The 18678-nt window shown below is 48.1% G+C and overlaps 1 protein-coding gene across 3 annotated transcripts in view; it reads left to right on the top strand.

Moving 5' to 3' along the window:
- The first annotated feature begins 1029 nt into the window (after positions 1–1029).
- Positions 1030–18678, top strand: part of MXD4 (MAX dimerization protein 4) — a 38697-nt gene continuing 21048 nt past the window's right edge. Inside the window, exons 1-3 of one of the 3 annotated variants that reach the window (XM_039723825.1) lie at positions 1030–1260; positions 1780–1948; positions 11125–11154. In XM_039723825.1, coding sequence (XP_039579759.1) covers positions 1197–1260; positions 1780–1948; positions 11125–11154 — 263 coding nt within the window. In that variant the 5' untranslated portion in view covers positions 1030–1196. The remainder of the gene's footprint in view (positions 1261–1779; positions 1949–11124; positions 11155–18678) is intronic. The other 2 variants (XM_039723827.1, XM_039723826.1) reach the window with 2 other exon arrangements.

Genomic DNA, 18678 nt, shown 5'->3' with positions numbered 1-18678 from the left:
GTTCAATTAAAACCAATGGGTATTTGTGTGCCCAAGTGCCGTCCCGCAGGATGACTGATTACAGCCTTCAGCACTTTTGGCCTGAAGATGTACCAACGTGTGATCACAGCACAGCTTAAAACATGCCTATTTTAAAACTACACTCGCTCGTGCTAAAACCAACCGGTTTTCGGCACCAGCTGTGCAGCAGCCACCCGAGATAAGGCGGCAGAGCCGGCAGAGCGGGCAGGGAAGGCGCAGAGGCGCTGCCGCCGGGAGCTGCTCCCCGCACGGCTCCCGCGTCCCCGCGGCCAGCGGCGCTCAGCGCCCGGCAAGGGCGGCGGCAGCTCCGGCCGCGCTCCTGACAGCTCCCCACCGTTTCTCTTTCGCAGCAGGTTAGGCCATTGTGCAGGGTTCAGTGATTCTCCCATTTTTACAGCGCTGCCGTCTCCCTCGCTCGCCTCAGCACCGCAAGGGGCCACGGATGCGCGTGCCGGGCACATTTGCACAGCCCCGCCGGCGTCCCGTTAGTATCGTCCTTTTCGTGCCCGTCCGTTTCCTGCCACACTGTCGCTGGCGGGCTCCGCCACCCCGCTGTCCCTGTTCCCCGTTCCCTTTTCCCGTTTTCCCTCACGCTTGCCCCGCGCGCGCCCGCCCGGCGCGTCCCACCCGCGCGTGCGAGGGGGCGGAGCCTCCTGCGGACCCGCCCTCCGCCTACCGCTTCCTCACGGCAACGCCACGCCCCCTCCCGCCCATTGGCTGCCCGCGCCTCTCTCCCCGCCTCCCGCCGCGCGGCACGCGCCTCCCGCCCCATTGGCCCCCTTCTCCGCCCTCATTTGCATGATGCCCCGCGCACCAATGGGAGGCTTCGGCCTTCTTAACATGCAAGGAAGCAGCCAATGAGCGGGCGAGGGGGCCGGGCCACCACGTGCTGTTGCTAAGCTTCGGCTTCTAAATTGTTACTACAGGGGCAGCCAATGAGCGCGGGCGGCGGGGATCTGTCAACATCCCCTGCCCGGCCGGGGGGGGGCCTCTGGCCGCCGATTGGCCCAGCCGCCTCCTTACGTCCCGCCCCACGGCCGTGCGCCGCTCGCCATTGGCTGCGCGGGCTGCCCGTCCGCTGTGTGTCAAATGTAGGTTGAGCGAGGTGCCTTAAAACCGGGGGCTCGGGAGTCCCCGCGCGTGAACTCGGCGCGGGGGGCTCGGGACGGGCAGCCATGGAATTGAACTCCCTGTTAATCCTCCTGGAAGCGGCCGAGTACTTGGAGCGAAGAGACCGAGGTACAGGGCGCAGGCGGGCAGTCGGTCAGGCACCCGCAGGCGCTCCCAGCCGCTCTCGGCCTTTGTTGTGCGGCGGCCGGGCCGGGGCAGCGGCCCCGAGCCCGCACCTGCCCGGGGGGGACCCGGGCTGCGCCAGCGGCACCGCGCTGGGGGAGCATCGCTGCTCGGATCTTGGCCTTTTTTTTAATATCTACCCCCCCAAGCAAAGCAGAAGGGGGTTGTTTGTGCCGCCCAGGATGGGGACGGTGCGTGTGGCAGGATCCCTCTCGCCGCTCCGTGTGTGGCAGTCGGTGATTGTATGGCAGCTCCCCTCCCCCAGCGCAGCGTGACAAGGGTTTGCATGATCCGCCTCGTTTTTAATGTGCACTCCAATAATCCTCCTAATTTCGACACTTCGGGGTTGTTTTTTCCCCCCCCTTTGGTTTACCGAGTTATGTTTTTTTTTGTCTCTCTTCTTTAAGAGATGCCAGAATAAAATCCCAACAAATCAACCGGAAAAAATTCTGTTCTTTACCCTAGCGTTCCTGCAAAGGAGGAAAAAATTGCATGGAAAAAATATATTGCCACTAATGCTGACTTTGTCCCTAGAAGCAGAACATGGCTATGCATCAGTGTTACCCTTCGATAGTGACTATTCCAGAAAGAAAACAAAGGCAGGCACCATGGCCAGAAAATCCCAGAATAACAGGTAATAGACGCACCGCTTTTTCAGAATGAATCGTCAGCTTTTCCAATGTGTCTAGCTTTTGTGCAGTGCATACATTTATGAAAAATAATAACTAATCCAGTGTCTCAGTTTTCCCCATCCCGGTAGTCGCCATTTTTCCCCTGGATGGGCTTGGCTCTGTTTTGATCTCTCATATAAACACTGCCACGCGTACACCATCTCCTTAGTACTCACTGCACTTCAGACCCATCCGCCCTCATCGCTCCTTCTGCTCCGCGCTCGCCGACAGCGCCTTTCGCTGCAGACCTAAACAGCATAATCGCCACCCAGATTTCTCTTTGCATGGCACCTAATTTCCCCCCCGGCGTTCATTTATTACCCGCGGGCGGCGAGCCGGCCGCCTCCCCCGTGGCAGCCCGAGCCGATGCCGGCTCCGCTGGCGGCGGCGCGGGGCTCCGGGCCGGGAGCGTGTGCGGGGCGGCGGGGGGGACACTCCGCCCGCGCTCGGCCTCTCCGCGGGGTCAGAAGGTGCCGGGGCGAGCTCGCCCTGCCCGCGGGCTGTGCTGCAGCGCCGGCCCGCCAGCCCTTCCGCCCGCGGCCGCTCGGGCCGGCCGGGCAGCTGCGGGCTCGGGGTTGTTTGTCCCGCCTGTCGCCCGTCGGCCGCCGCGGGTCCGTGGCTGCCCCGCAGCCGCTACCTGCGCTGCGATGGCACGGGCCGAGCGCGGCTGTGCGCAGGCTCCGCAGCTTTGTTTGCCGCTCGGGCAGCGGCTGTGTACGTGCGGGAGGCTGCCTGTCTTACGGGGAAGCTGCCCGCCCCGGCCCTGGGCTCTGCCTGCTCTGCTCTGCTCTTCCAGGGCTGCTCCGGACAGCACCGAGGACCGTGCCCTGCTGGGCCTGCAGCGATGCTCTGCACGGTCACGCTGGATGGTGGCTCCTGTAGAATAGCCTAAAATGAACTTGCTTTGCACGTGACTTGTTTTCCGAAGGAGCAGGGAGTCTCGGCGGGCCCGCTCCCGCTGCTCCAGCGGGCATCCTGCGGCCGGCTCGGCTGGTGCTGGGGAGGTGCCCGGCAGGCGGCCGGGAGCTGCTCGTGGGGCACCGGAGGTGCAAACCGAAATCAAAAGCTGATGAACTCCCTCCTTGAGCAAAGCCACGGGCTGCTGAGCGCCCTGGTGGTGCCTGCTGCGGCCGAGCAGTGTCTCCAAGATTACTGAGGGGAAGCAAATTGTGTCCCCATGCCCCTGCTCCGAGCAAGGCAACCATTTTGGGGGCTGTTAATTGCAGTACTCCTACTTTGGTTTTAGTTTTAGTTGAATTCTTTGTCTCATCGTGGAGCATGAGAAGACAGTCAGCTCATTTTAAAAGAGAAAGTCGTAAGGAGTGGGAGGAGTGTCTTGTGTCCTGAGACACTTTGCTCCTTGAGATTTTTAATTATTTTCATATAAAGTATGCTCACTGCCTTTAAAAAAATTCAAAACACATTTCATAAGTTTTCCAGCTGTAAATTGCCCCTTGAGTTGCACAGATTTCTTGTGTGTCTCCTGCATTCAAGAAATCTGTGTTACTTACAGAGCTATTATTCCATCGTTTCCGTTCTTAGGGCTCTTGTCATCCGCTGCAAAATAGTTATTTGTCTGAATTGTAAGCTGCTTTCAGGAGTTTTTAGGAGAGGATTTGTAATCTATCAAATACAGCAGAATTAAAAGATTTCTGGTTATAGATTTGCTAGTATTATTGAAGTTGAGGCACACACATCCACTTGCAGTTACCTTCCTGCAGATTTGTATTTATTTACCTGTTTAGCGCGTTGTTCTGATTCTCACTCCGTAGCAGTGGCAACCTTGAATAATGCCACCCTGCAATGTGTACATTTACCCACACTTTCTTTTCTTCTAGCTGCAGTGATGAGATGAGGGATGGGTCATCTGTGTGACAGGACAGGACAGTGCTTGTCAGGGAGTGGTTTCCAGCGCGGACACTGCGGGACAGTGGCTGGTGTGGTTCAGCACAGGTACCAGGCTTGCTGGCCTGTGTGGGAAGCAGAGGGACAGTGCTTTAATGCATCTCCCTGTTCCTTCAGGGACAGAGGGGCAGCAGCAGGGCCCTGTGGGTACCTCTGCATTGTCCTTACGGGCTTTATACCCATACCCAGCAATCGCTGCTCGTGTTTGCCTGCACGCTTAGGTTTGCGGGGGAGAAATTGCCCCCACATTTAATTATGCAGGGCAGAATATATGATGTACACCAGCATCACTGTTTTATTATTATTTGGAGCTTAGAGGCTATAGGGGCCAAGCCCCAGACTGGAGTGGATTTTTGGAAACACAGTTAATTCTTCCTAAGCGACTCAAAGATTAACAGAGGGAGACGACTGGCCAAAGTTCAGAGGATCTGGAGTGGTCGTGGGTGATGTGAACCACCGAGCAAAGTGTTAGCCCATATTGTTCCACTTTAACCATTTTCCAGACTCGTTGGGTTTGGAGCATTAGATGCAGGGAGGCATCTGATTGCGTACAGGGGATTGCATACATGTCTGAAATTCATGCCTTATTATTTCATTGTTTTTCTGGATTAAAAATACATACTTAAGGTTGGAGGAGTAGGAAAGGAGCAGCTAACTGCACATTTCAGATCTGCAGGGGCATTGTTGTTTCCATTATCTATTTTTGTATCCTGCTGCTTGCAGCATCTGATCAGATTAAAAAGTGAGACATGTATATATGTACATACATTGTGCTTTTTTCATGCCTTATGAGGTATACATATAGAAAACCATGAAAAAAAACCATCTCCTTATTCTTGGAAAATCAGAAAAGAGGGGAGGAGGAGAAAAACTGTCAGATGTGAGGAAGCCTGGCATGCTGTACTCCTCTTTGTTCTGTGTTTCCCCCCCGTGTGCCTGCCTGTGGGGGGAAGAGCATACCCAGTGTGGCACAGGTGTGCTGGCCCAGGGCAGGGATGGGTTCCAGCTGCCCTGGGCTTCACCAAGGGCACTGATGGACCCTCCTTGCTCTGCTGAGGTGCTGGTGGTGTTCATATAAGAAATGTAGGATGAGACCTCCATCCCTTGTGGATGGCTGGCGAGGCCCAGACCTGCAGGAGCAGGGGCAGGAGGCTGCCAGCCCTTCGGACAGGATGCTCGGGTCTGGGCTGAAAGCTTGCTGGCCTCTCACTGCAATTGAGTGAGAAGTAATTTTGGCAGGTTTCGATTCGTGCAGGGAAAAATACCAGCAGAATTGCATTTAATTAACCAAAATCTGTAAGCCTTCTGTCCACTGTAGGAATTTAGCAGTTTTGCTTTGTCCACTTCTAGCTTTGAATCAAAATTGAAAGTGGTTGTTAGCAGTTTGTTGATAAACAATATTCTCGGTGTTATTGGTAGGAATCAGGCACAGATTTTAGCCATTTCTGTTTCACTTGCACATTAAAATGTCTTGCTCTTACATGTTTTCTTCTCAGTTTCCTGTGATGTGCCCTTTCCCATGTCACACAAACCAGACTGCTTTGTTTTCTTTCTGGTTTTCTGTTCGTACCATATCCTCAGCTGAGATTCAGACTTGTTTCCCCCCGGTAATTTTGACCAAAATCCTCTGGCAAATGAAACTGGATTCTTGTTTTGCAAAGAGGACAGGAGATTAGAGAAAGCCACAATATTATCTTTTGGAGGGAGGTAAACCTAGGTCACATCTTGTTACAATAATACTTATCAGGTACTTGACTATAGTATAATAAATGTCTCCGCAGAGCAGTGGCTGTATGTAATTCCTAAAGCAGTGCCATGCAGTCTAATAATTCTTGTTAAGGTGTACTTAGAATTAAAAAGGCATAAAACAAAGAGCTGGATTTATTGCTGTTGTACCTTGGAAATGTTAATAGCAAATATTCAAAAGTCAGGCTTGGTTTTTGCTCCAAAGAAACAGATAGGTGACACGTGTGCCATGTGCCGAGGAGGAATGCGACACAAATCTGAAATTTGGTGACGTTTGCTCACAAGGCAAAGCACTCTTACAGAGGAACATGCAATCCTGCAGATAACTGGGCTTTCTTCTGCCCTGGCTGCAGTGACACTCACCAGGTGTTGGGTACCCTGAGCTGTGTGTGGGTTTGAGGTGTGAGTCTGCCCATGCACCAGGGAGCTCGGGCAGCTGCTTCGCCATGAAAGGGTCAGAAATAAGGTAAAATGAAAAGCCAAATCTTAGTGTTAGATGCCAGTCTACTGAGGTCACAGTTAAATTTACTTTCAGAGAAAGGAATTGAATGTCGGTGATGCAGTGTGTTTGGCCTGTTAATTTAGGAGCTGGTTTATTGAAGGAGAGGGAGCAAAATAAATGCCGGGTTATAAATATATCTTCTGTGTCTATTAATTAATTAATATTTTTGCTCATATGTTATATAAATAGTCATGTACTTCGTGCTGTGTTCTGGCAAAGGGTTATATGCAGAAAAAGATGAAAGCTGCATTTGGATTTTCAAATAAAAACAGAGCCTAATGTCCAAATTCCTCTGTTGATGTTGGCTCATGGTGAGGGTGAACCTGTGGCCCGCAGAGCGAGCCCCTTGCTCTCTGCAGATGTTTTTCTGTGCCCACACTAAGCAGCTTAGGGATTGGGGCCTGATTTTTGTTTTATTTTTCCTTAAATTTTTTTTTTTTTTTGTGAGAGGCCAAGAATAAAACACTGCAAAGCACACTGTGCAGACACAGCTCCTCTGAATTTTCACCTGGATTTCTGAATTCGATAGATCTTTCTCAGTTTGCCTTCCTGAAGCTAGGACAGCAATTGATACTGCCATATTTGCTTTCAAAATAATGCATTTTAGTCCCAATATAACAGACTTCACCAATGGACCTGTCCCTCTGAGGAACTGCAGTAGGTCTGCAATGTTTGGGAGCTGCACTGCTTGTGCAGTTGAGGAAAACAAATTGCCACCGTATTAGAAGCACGTTCAGACCTGGCCACTGCAAACATGTGGCAGCACCAACTTGAATGTGATCCCAGAGCCAGAACTCTGCATCAAGGCTGTGCCAGCGTGCCTGGTTCCCAGATCCCAGCTGAATCTGCAAAACCGGTTAAATTTTGCTATGAGGAGAATGCAAAATTAATTTTTAGTGGATTAATTTGGTACAGGCTGTTTCTTTGACAGGCTGTAAGCAATGTGTCCAGTTTGAAACAAATGGGAAAAAACCAACAACCAGAAGCAATGAATAATAGGCAGAATGTGTGCTTATGTTCAGGTTTATATGTGTTTCGTGGAGTGAACTGTAATATTTTCAAGTGCATTCCACAGCAGGTTTGGGAATTTCCTGGAAGTGAATTTGGATCCTTTCAATGAAAAGCTGCACAGCAGTCGTATTCACACAAGACTGCAGGTGTAAGCTTTGTGCTTTTACACACCTGCACTTCTGGGAGTGGGAACAGGGTGCAGACACTTAAGGTGTAGTACCTTGTAAAGCTTCCTGTTCTGTTTGTTCTTACTTTTTTGGCCTGGACAAAAGGTGAAGTGCTTGCAGTGTAGTTCCCATGGCTGCATGACCTGAGGTGGAGTTGTATGCTGCACGTGGGCTGTATCACAGCCTGGCAGTCCTGCCTGCACCAGAAAGCCCTGGCACTGGTAAGGTGCTGCCACTGTTTCAAGCACTCTGTAAACTGCCCTGCTTTGCTCCCTGTAGTGCTCTAAAGTGCATTGGCAACTGGAAATGTAGTGGTGAGTCACGGTCTAGACCTGCTCCCATTAGCACAGGGCAGCATTGCCATACATCCCTGCTTTTGCCAGGAGCTGCTGGCTTCCTGCTGAGCAGATGCCCCTCTGGTGGGATGGATGGATGGATGGATGGATGGGTGGATGGATGGATGGATGGATGGATGGATGGATGGATGGATGGAGGAGTAGGGAAGCTGTCTGAATACTGAAACAGGCTGTGCATCCCGCACACAGTGAAGTCTCAATCTAGCCTGCGTGTGACCAGATCCTGCTGGCTCACCCATAAACTGGCAGCAGTGGCAGTGGAGGGGCCCTTGCCTTTCTGTGTTAGTCTTGCCATCTCCGTTAGCACCTGTCCAAATTTCTTAGGTGTGTCTGCTGAATGTTGAACCAACCAAAAGCTGAAACCCAATACCTAGAATTCTCGTTTGAGGAAAGGAAGGTGATGGATGGGGATGGCTCTGGGGGTGTGCTGTGAGAAGTAGCACAGCGTCTTGCAGACCAGTGGCTGCATTTGCTTGGTTCCTCCTTGTTCTTTCAAATCTTCTTTTGACAATTTCTTCACATATAAAATTTATAGTCAGTGAACTGCTTGGCATTTGCTAAAGGGATATTAGAGCTGTCTCAGATCAACAGTGTAGTCTAAGCACCAGTGTCATTATCCCTTTCTTGTGAATCTCTGATTTTGCAGATTTTTTTGTTGTTAGCTTTTTCCCTTCATTTTTATCTGAACCTTTTTATCTTTTTTCCCCCTTCACTGCTACCCCCAACTTCCCCAAGCTTTTTCTGTAGATACAAACTCAGTGGAGTGAACCTTAGTTAAACACCAGAAGTCTTCCTTCTCTTGAAGCCATTTTTGAAAGCTCCACAAACCATTTGCCTGCAAACCACAGTCATATATCTGTCTCTCTCTTATGAATACATATATACATATATCTTATTAGTTGTGACCTACATCTTATCTTTACTAAAATAGTAAAAGACTCCATTTTGAAACATGGTACTGGGTTGTGTGGAGTCCAGTTCTTAGGGTTTTTCCCCTCACTTTAGGTTGCATAAACAGCAGGAGATGGATATTCTTGCAATATACTGTGCTGTAGACATTGAAGGAAATAAAAACCAGTATTTCAAGAGAGGTTCATCTCTTCTGAAAACAAGCCCAACCAAAGAAATCCCTGTCATGCTTTGTAATAGGGTATTTAACCTGCTCTGTAGATGCAGCAATTCTCAGGTAAATGGACTCTTGGGTTTGGTTCCTGCCTGGAGTCTGACAGCTGGGGCATTAGTTGGCCCCTGACAGCTCCAGAAGTGTGTGGCTGGTGCCCACGTTTGCACACTGCAGGCGTCGCTGAGGCTTTTGTGTCCCCAAGAGCTCTGCCAAGAGGCACATGGTCGCTGCTGCTGGCTTTGGCAGCTGGCACACCCACGGCTGTGTGCTCCAGAGCTGCCCTGGCAGGACATACCCCAGGAGGATGCCAGGGTCACCTTCCATGTGCCACAGGTGCCCTGTAGCTGTGCTGTGTGCAGGAACCCCAGCTGCTCACAGCATCCTCTCAGCCCAGCAGAATACGCTGAATTTCTTGGCCAAAGGTTCCCATTCTGTCCCTGTGTGTGCTCACCAGAGCTGTTGGGAGCTGGCAGCTCAGAATGGGCCAGTTGGAGTGATTGTGTTCATCTTTGTGTCTAATTGCCAGAAATGTCAAGGAGTTCTTGTCATAGAGGTGAATCCAGGCTGGCCTGTATTTCCTCTCTGGTTCCAAAGTTCCCTTTGACAGGCCTGTTGAGGGTGTTCGGGGGCAATGGTTCCCCACTGAACTTTTTTCCATGTGTTTTCTTTATAAACATGGGTGGATTTAGCATGGTCTTTGTCAATTTTTGTGAACATTGGTGTGGAGAAATGGCTGTAGAGAAAGTCTGATCTCTGTGTAGAGAGTAGGAGTAGAATACAAAAACAAAACCATCTTAAGATAGCCAAATGACCAAGCCCACCTTGCCCCATTAATGTAACACAGAAAATGTGTTTAACTCATGTAGTGTTGCTGCATTGGTCAGGAGCACTTAAATGGCATTGTAGAAATACACACATTACTTGATCATGGCTCACTTGATGCAACAAAAATACATAAAGAATTAATTGGCTTTTGAGAAAAAGATGGCAGGTAATGGTTGACATAGTTGATGTCTTGGTACCAACACTGAGATGCTTTCTGGTGAGAGTGGGTTAGCATCACAGTGCTGAACCTTGTATGCATTTCAGTTTTACCTGCAGAGGGGCAGTTCACTTGGTTCCTTGCAGGATCAGGAGCTGCCCTGGCCTGAGATCAGTTGGGTTTGTTCACTGGATGTTTCTTGTGTGAGCTTTGCTTTCTTTTTCCCTCCCTATGGCCGGAGTGACGTTCTGCCGTCGGTCCCACCCAGGAGCAGCTTCCAGCAGCTCGGTGTGTGCAGGGCGAGCAGGACAGCTCAGCACCAGGCAGCATTCGTGCAGGAGGGCTCCCTAATCCCCTGGGATGGCTCTGCTCCCTGGAGGGACTTGCCCTGCACCAAGACACCTTGCTCTGCACCCCGTGCCCAGCTGCAGGCTGGGGTTGCAGCAGGCTCCAGCAGAGCTGCTCTGACATAATCTGCCAGCCCTAAAAGCTGCCACCGCCTCTGCGTCTTTTGATCCCGACGTGCTGGGCATGTTTTCAGTGGGACAAAACTGAAAGTACGGAAAATTGCTGGTTCTGAAGAGGCAACAGTAACTTCATTTTAGGAATGTTTTTAATCTGAGCTGTGTAAATAAATAAAGTGAATATTTTTAGCTGAATCTCAGTTTAAAAAAAAAATCCTCCAAGAATTTAGGGCTGCCTTCTAATGGCAAAGAATCCGAGGCATCAGTTGGAGAAGAAAAAAAATCTTTAATCCAAGTAGATTGGAAAAGGATAAAATGCTGCTGTGGTCAGTACAGGGGCTATGATTTTTTTGAGTTTTATTTTCTCTTTGTAGACTGAGAAGAATTAAGAGGATTCCTCTTTTGTTGCGATTAAGATGTCAACAACAACAGCAGTGATTAGCTGCTGATTTTTCTTTCTGCTTTTCCATGGGCTTTGAAAACTGGCTTTTTGGGTGCTTTTTGCTCTTACCTGTTACAATTTAGATCTTCAAACATTTTCTGCCCCCTCATAATTTTTCTTCACCAATAAAAATCTTGTGGGCTGTTTTTATTACTAACCTGCTCAGTTTTTAATGTTCATTTCTGTCTCCAAATGTATAGAACACTAATAAATGCAAATATATTATAATTCCCCCCAAACCTACAGTTTACTCATGGAAATTAAGTTGATACCCTGAAGAATCTAAAAGTGAACCAATTTAAAAGAAAAGCTGTTTCATAATCCATGTTAAATACATATTTTAGAGAACTCTTTTGCAATTTATGCAGGTATTGGCTTTTAAATATTCTAAATCTTGGTTTATTTATCCTTTCTCTAATATTTCTTTTCTCTTTTTAATAGGTCATCACACAACGAACTAGAAAAACATAGGTAAGTCTTGGAAAAAAGCTAATTAAAAGATGTATGGCTGACCTTTGAATTACTGTGTTTATTGAAGAACATTTTGTTGAAATTGTTTTGATTCTCACTGAATAATTTATTAAGATGGTTTTGGTTTTTTTTTATCAACTAAAATCTAATAGTTATAGTATTATGTGGCTTTTTTTCCTCCGTTGTTTGGTATGCTCTTTTGGAAGCATCCCTAATAGTTAGCTTTGGACTGATTAATGCTTTAACTGGTTAACCGAATTGTTACTGACAAAGAATCTGTTTACAGCTAGAGGTGTTAAATGCTGTAAGTACAAAGTATTTTTGTGATTAAGGTGAATGATTTTCTGGAACAATGTGTCACACATGGTTATTTTACCTTTCTTTTAAAGTATGCCTAAAGTGCAGTTAATTTTCATATTGCATGTACGTACCTAGAGATCCGTTTTTCCCCTCCGTCTCTTTCCTTGTGGGCTCGTGTCCTGTCCGGGGAGCCGAGTGTGAGCTGGGAACGGGAGCGGGCAGCTCCTGAGCCCAGCCTGCCCGCCGGTGCAGCGCCGGGAAAAGCCGGGCTTGGCCAGGACAAGCTTAGAGCCTGCAGCCGCGCCTGGTGCGGAGCTGTGCTGTGCCCCGTGCTGGGGCAGTGTTCAGTGTGTGTGTGTGTGTATGTGTGTGTGTGTGTGTGTGTGTGTGTGCCCCGTTCTGAGGGCAGTGTTCGGTGTGTGTCTATGTGCCCCGTTCTCAGAGCAGTGTTCAGTGTGTGTGTGTGTATGTGCCCCGTTCTGAGGGCAGTGTTCAGTGGGTGTGTGTGTGTATGTGCCCCGTTCTGAGGGCAGTGTTCAGTGTGTGTGTGTATGTGCCCCGTTCTGAGGGCAGTGTTCAGTGTGTGTGTGTGTGTGTGCCCCGCTCTGAGGGCAGTGTTCGGTGTGTGTCTATGTGCCCCGTTCTCAGAGCAGTGTTCAGTGTGTGTGTGTATGTGTGCCCCGTTCTGGGGGCAGTGTTCAGTGTGTGTCTATGTGCCCCGTTCTGAGGGCAGTGTTCAGCGGGTGTGTATTTATTTTCCCCGTTCTGGGGGCAGTGTTCAGCGGGTGTGTATTTATTTTCCCCGTTCTGGGGGCAGTGTTCCGGGGGTGCAGTACCGTGTCGCAGTGTGCGGCGGTCCCCGGGCTGCAGGAGGGCTCCGGGAGCTGCCCTGAGGGAGCGCAGGCCGTGCGGGCTCTGCCTCTCGCTGCCCGCTGTGGCACCCTCGCTGCGGGGCCGCTGCCTCTCACTCACCCTGCAGGCAGCAGGATAAACGCCTGCTCCGGTGGTTTTTGTTCTTTTTTTTGTGTAGCTTGCGGTCTTTCGGTTTTCCCGCATCCAGAGAAAGTGAGGGGGGTGCGTGTGGATCTGATGTAAAGCTGTTTGCGTGCTCCTGAATTACGTGAAAGGTGGTTGATGGCACAGCAGGATACTCGTGGGGGGTTTTTGTGTGTTGTTCTGTGGCTGCAGTTATGTAGCAGCTAGACCATCACTTCCCTTGCATGCTTACATGCTTTCCTGTAGTTTAATTGTAATATGAGTAAACTACAGCTCTGCCTAATAGCCACGTGGTCATCCTAGAGATGAGAGGAACTGGGGAAGGCTCAAGCTCACAAACACAGGCCTGGCCAGTGGAATGCAGTGCACTGGCTAAGGCAGGGACATTGGCAGGGCAGAAGTTCTGCTGACAGAGTCTTCAGGAAAATAACTGCATCTAAAATTCTGTCCTTCGGTCACACTTTCTTAAAAGAAAAGAAAAAAAAAAATTGGTCCCAACTATGATTCTTTCTCATTCTCTTAATTCTGTCCTTCGGTCACACTTTCTTAAAAGAAAAGAAAAAAAAATTGGTCCCAATTATGATTCTTTCTCATTCTGTTCAATTTCTTCCTCTCCTCCTGCTTCATCATTAAGAATTTTCTTTTATCTGCATATTCCTTTTCTTTTTCCTTCAGTTATTTTCTTCTTTTTCCTTTTGCTCTGCCTTAACATGTTTAAGCAGCACAGTAAATGAGGCACAGCAGCATTTGCAGCAGATGCAGGGCCAGAAGGAGAATCTATTAATTGTTCAATCACTGATCTCACTTTCAGTTCTGTGTTGTATCTTTGTAGTAGATGGACCATATAGTACTTGCCTTGCTACCTTTTCTTCTTTGCCATCTCAAGGTCAAAATAGGTAAACTGCACAGTATGTCTTGTGATTACACAACTAATGTTTCTAACTGCTGCTGCTTGCTGTGCCTCCTGCAGTTAAACTACACTTGAAGCCAGATTTTTATTATTCCTGGTGAGAACCTGCAAATTAGTGCAAGATCCTTGTATGTGCAAATGGGTGTTCACAAAAGCAGATGAGGTGTGTACAGTTCTAGCTGCCTGATGTATTGGTGTGAAGGACTCCTGCAATTTCTATTTTCTTCTTTTTAACAACCCCCTCCTCCAGCACTGTGGGTGTATGAGCAGATAATACCAATCACAGTGTTTCTCCCTGTGTTTAACTAAAATTACATTAAGATCTATGAAGTGTCTTGCACGGTTTAATGGAAGATTCACACAGTGCTGTGTCCCTGTAGCAGCTGGTCCCTGCAGCAGAGCCTGCCTTCCCCCTCCGGTGCAGCCCTGCCCTGCCAGCTGGGAAGCACTGGGTGTTGATTTTGGAGGTGTCCCCTTTCCAGGGCCAGTGCTTTGACTCAGCACTGCCATGATGCTGCTCTGGCAGGGCTCACCCGCTTATCTCACAGGAGCCTGGCGAGGAGGAGGAGAGGAATGGCCGCGTGTCCTGATCCGTGCCCAGTCCCTCACGTGGTGTCTGAGGGCAGGGAAATGGCTTCCTCATTTACACAGCCCCGCAGGGTGGCCAGAGATGCTGGTAACTGGAAAGCCACAGGAGCCATTCATGTGCAGGGTGCTGTTTTGGGTTCTGCACATCAGAGGTTTTATCTCCAGTTTTGATGTCGGTGGGAACAGCAGTGGTTGACCTCTGTGTGTGCTGGCTTGGCCATTTGGCACTACCACTTTGTTTTGTGTTTTGTACTGCTGGGTCTCTTTTCTGTGTGCTCTTGAGGGGGTGCTCAGAGGAAGGCAAAAGCAGAAATGTAATTCCAAGAAAAAAAATTCATTATATGATAGAATTCAGATTACATTTATGGTAAAGTGTTTCTCAGCAATTCATACATGAAATTCCTTCTCTGCTTTAAGTCTCCCTAGAATATCCTGCTCAGAACTTTAGTGTGGGTTTGTTACAGGGAAACTGTAAGGACTCATCCCTCTAATGGCAGTCTTGTTTTGGTCCTGTGCATTTAAGGTGTGCATCTTGGAGCCATGAAACAGGAAATCCCTAAATAAAAAGCAGGAAGGCAAGAAATCTTCTATTCTAGGGACAGCTGAGGTCCTAGAAGATATTTTAATAATTACAGACAGGTTAGTCAGAGTGGCACTTGCATGTAACTAGTTCCTAGTGACAAATGTGTATATTCGTGTAGGTATTTTTTGTTGTTTTCAGCCAGACCATTAGGCTGTAGGCTTTCACAGAGCAATATAAATAGTAAGTAAATTAGTAATCATTACTTTTTGCAAGGAAATTTTTAAATCGACCTGACAGCTGTGTAGAGGAATTCAGCTTTCATAGTCTAAAAAAACACCCAAGAATTCATGAGAGACATAAGCTTCTTTCGAAGACACAGCATAATCTCATTTATTTGCATCAGTTTATACTAGTTCTACATTAGAAGGTAAAAGCCAAGGTGTATCCTCCTGAAGATTGTGCTGAGATCTCCACACTGCTCTGTGAAGGCAGAAGAACCTGCCCTGGGCTGTCACCTGTGGTCTTCTCCACAGCTTGTGCAAGGAAGAGACACCTCCTGTGAAAGCACATGGAGCCCTGACAGAGGATACTGGGATCAACCCATCAGACCTTCTTTGGTGCCATTCAGTCCTGCCTGGCCATGAGGAGCTCTGCTGCAGGAGGGGTTCAAGGTCTTGCCCTTTCCCTGGGAAAGTCTTTGGAAACAGCTCGTGGAACCTGATGATTTTAAAGAACAGCTTTTAAGAATTAGTGAGGAAATGAATAGATGTACCTCAAAATCAGCAAGCCATGTGCTGCTGTCCCCAGACTGGCACCATATGAGCTGAAGAAGTGCTGTGTGACCCTGGTGTGGCTTGATCTAGGTCCCAGGTCCACAAAAGCTGGTGAGCTGAGCCAGGTGGAGGTAAAAACCAGGCATTGCTGTTCCAGCTGAGACTGCTGCAGAGTTGGCCTGGATCAACTGAGTGAGACAGCCCTGGACTTTGAGAAGTACAAGAAGAGAGAATGGGGAATACATGAGACACAGTGATCTGCAAAACCTTAAAGATGGAAAAAACCCCAAACCTTTCTTTCTTCCCAAAGGAGCTTAATGTATGTGTTGTGTAGAGTGCTGACTGGGGGAGGCTGAAAGTGTTCCCTTGTGCACAGAAGTTAACACTCATGCAAGTTTTGTGCAGTCCTTAAAGCTAAAATCTTGCCAGAACAAAGTTTCTGTATTGCATCATCATGTGCATGAATGGGTATCTCTACAGAAATACAGTCTTTGATATATTATTAGATTATATTTGATGTATATATATATATTGCTTTGAGCAATATATATTTTGATGGGAGCATTATTATGTACAATGTTAGCTGATACAGAAAACAGAGCAGGTGCCTGTAAAGTTAAGTCCTGATAGGTGGTTTTCTCATAGAGGAATTGCACATTCAAGAGCACACTTACATTCATTGGTACAGCAGTTTCACCCACCAGAGCTGCTTGGTGTTTGAAGTTTATATAAGCTGAGAGAATGCCTAGATGGATGTCCTGAAATCTTCTCTGTGGCCCTTCATGTTAGTAAACTGTAGGGTTAATGAAAAGCATGTAATTGCCAGTTTGTGATACACTTGGAAGTTTTGAAACAGAACTGAAAGGTCATTGAAATAATAGCATACCAAAACAATGCTTAATGTTTGTTTTTATTATGGGCTGCCTTTTCAGAATCACAAATTGCCATTGTGGTTAGCAGTGCTGTGCAGCATAAAGCTGTAACTGCATTGATCCATCATGCCAGTGGTGCCACCACTAACTGAGGAAACCCCTGAACTGGTGCTGGAGGTAAAGCCCTTCCAGGGAAGGGTCACCCAGTGTCTCACTGCTCTGCTTCCATCAGGAATTTAACCCAGCCCTGGTTGCACATGGGTGCTCCTGGGTCCCGCTTCCTGCCAGCACAGCAGGAGGGGAGAAGCTTCCTCCTTTGGCCAGGTCACCTTCCTGAGCCAGCTCACTGTCACAGGCACACCCTGATGTGTCATGGGGAGAGGGTGGGATGGCTTCTTTGAGTGACAGTGTGAATTTACAGTGTTAATTTACAGTACAGAGCAGTTACAGTTCACTTCTCTGTCAGTTTAATGTTTTTCATAAGCATCCAGTTTTGGCTGCTGTTTCCTGGAAAGTGCTGTGCTGGATGGGTCTTGCTGACCTGGGAAAGATCTCATTGTTATAATGGGTCTATAAAAATTGCTGCCATTTCTAGGATCTGTCCAGACTGTACATAAACCATTCAGATAATGTGGCTGCTGTGTTAGTGGTGGGAACCACGTTGTCTTGCTAGTGGCATCTAACTTCTGTACTAGGTCTTTCTTCTGGTTTTCTTGTCAAGAAAATAACTTTCTTTTCACCATCTGGTTGGTTTGAAATGGTTTATTGCAATCCCAGTGAATTGCAATAAACATACATTTGCACTCCTTAAGCAAGGTGATGTCTTAGGAGTGTGAATTTGACTTGTGAGCTGAAAGCCCCCCTGGTTTGGGATCTGCTCCCCCTCCCCAGCTTCTCTGAGGGTTCCAGCTGTAGTGAGCAGGTGACTGGTGTTGCCTCAGCCAGTGCAAGGCTGAAACTCAGCTTACAGTCCCTCCAGGCATTGCCTCTTCCAGGCATTAAAAATCTCTGTAATAATTTTTTTTTTTTTTGCAGAGCTTGTTTAGCAAAGTCTATAAAGAACTGGACTTGCAGAACTGAGATTTAATCCTGTGCTTCTGCTGAAGTGATCCATGCCTTTGAGTCTGAGATCTGTGGAATTAAAAAAATTGGGAGGTTTAAAACTTTGTACTTAAATGCTGTTCTTTCCTCACTGTTGCCCCATCTCTGGGCAGTCAGCAACTGTCTGGAACTTTGGCTTGTCCTGCAGTACCTGCTGCCATTGCTGCAGTGGATACTTATGCACTGAACTGCTGTCTTTTCAGTGCACAGAGCAGCTCACCTGATGATGCACTCCCAACAAATGTGTCTTCCTACCTACACTGCTGATTTGGAAAGGAGGAGTGTATTGAGTAGACAAAGCTTGAAAATTAATCTGCTCAGGAACTTATATTACAGGTATCAGAGATGTCCATATACTCATGCTTTGGACAAAGCTGCTATTTTGCAAAGAAAGATGGGACTAAAATACAGTTTGGACTCAATTATTATGTCCTTTTTCCTGCTGAAGTCAGCTTTGGACTGTGGAGCATGAGTGGAGTCCTGGGTCTGGGCTCCAGAAAGCTCTGTGCTTCCTGGCCAGCCAAGCAGCCAGCAGGGAGCAGATGGGTGAGAAACCAAGTGCATGCATTTTTTTTCCACTTGAATTTGTTCATCCCTCTCTTCAAACATAAGTCCATTGTGTGTCAGCCTCTAATGGGCTTTGTAGAAGGTGGTTTATGTTTTCAGCATCTGCTAATTGACCTGGCTAGTTCTCATCCAGCATGGCAGAGAGAGTGGGCAGGACTTGTATAAAGTAGAGATGGATGGGCCAGATTTTCTGGTACTTTCAGGACAGGTAGGTGCTCACTCCCTGCATACAGGGGAAGAGAGGCCTGATGGTGATTGCTTCTCGATTGGAGGACAAAAAAATTAAGTTGAATTAGGTATTTTGAAAAAGAGGGTTTTTAAGCTTGCTTAGCTACATCTGGGCAAGTGAGCTGGAATTTGATTTTTGTTCTTTTAAAGGTATTTAGGCAGCTAATGGACTTCAAGAAGCTGGCCTCTGAAATGGGTCTTACATAATGCAATGGGAATCCTTGGCTGACTCCCAGCCAGTCAGGTCTGTGGAAGCCCACAGACCAATGTACAGAAGTGGTACCTGCTGTGGTTTGAAGAAGCAGCAGTGTGCCTGAAAGTCAGCAGTGCAGCTCCAGCTCTTTAAGGCAAGGTTGGCTCTGCACTCAGGCTTCACACCAGATCTGCAGGAGGCTGGCTTATTTTCTCCCAAGTATGTCACGAGCACTCCTGTCCCTGTGTCCCTGCTTGGAGCAGACAAAAAGGAATCAACCTCAGCTGGAGGAGGTGGGTGTGTTCTGTGAGTTGCTCCCTGCCTCCGTGCTGTATTGGCATCTGTAGCTCTATTTTTAGCACTCCTTTCCCTGGAGTGACTACCCCACTTGGGTGTTGGATGTACCATGGCCTGGTCCCAAATTGAAAATGTCTCTTTCTGAATGGAACGGTGTGTACTTCCCTGGTGTAGCT

This window comes from Passer montanus, unplaced genomic scaffold, assembly GCF_014805655.1.
Source record: "Passer montanus isolate IOZ18808 unplaced genomic scaffold, ASM1480565v1 scaffold51, whole genome shotgun sequence".
NCBI classification, from domain to species: domain Eukaryota; kingdom Metazoa; phylum Chordata; class Aves; order Passeriformes; family Passeridae; genus Passer; species Passer montanus.
Note: the sequence above shows the minus strand (reverse complement) of the source record. Positions and strands in the feature narration are given on the sequence as shown.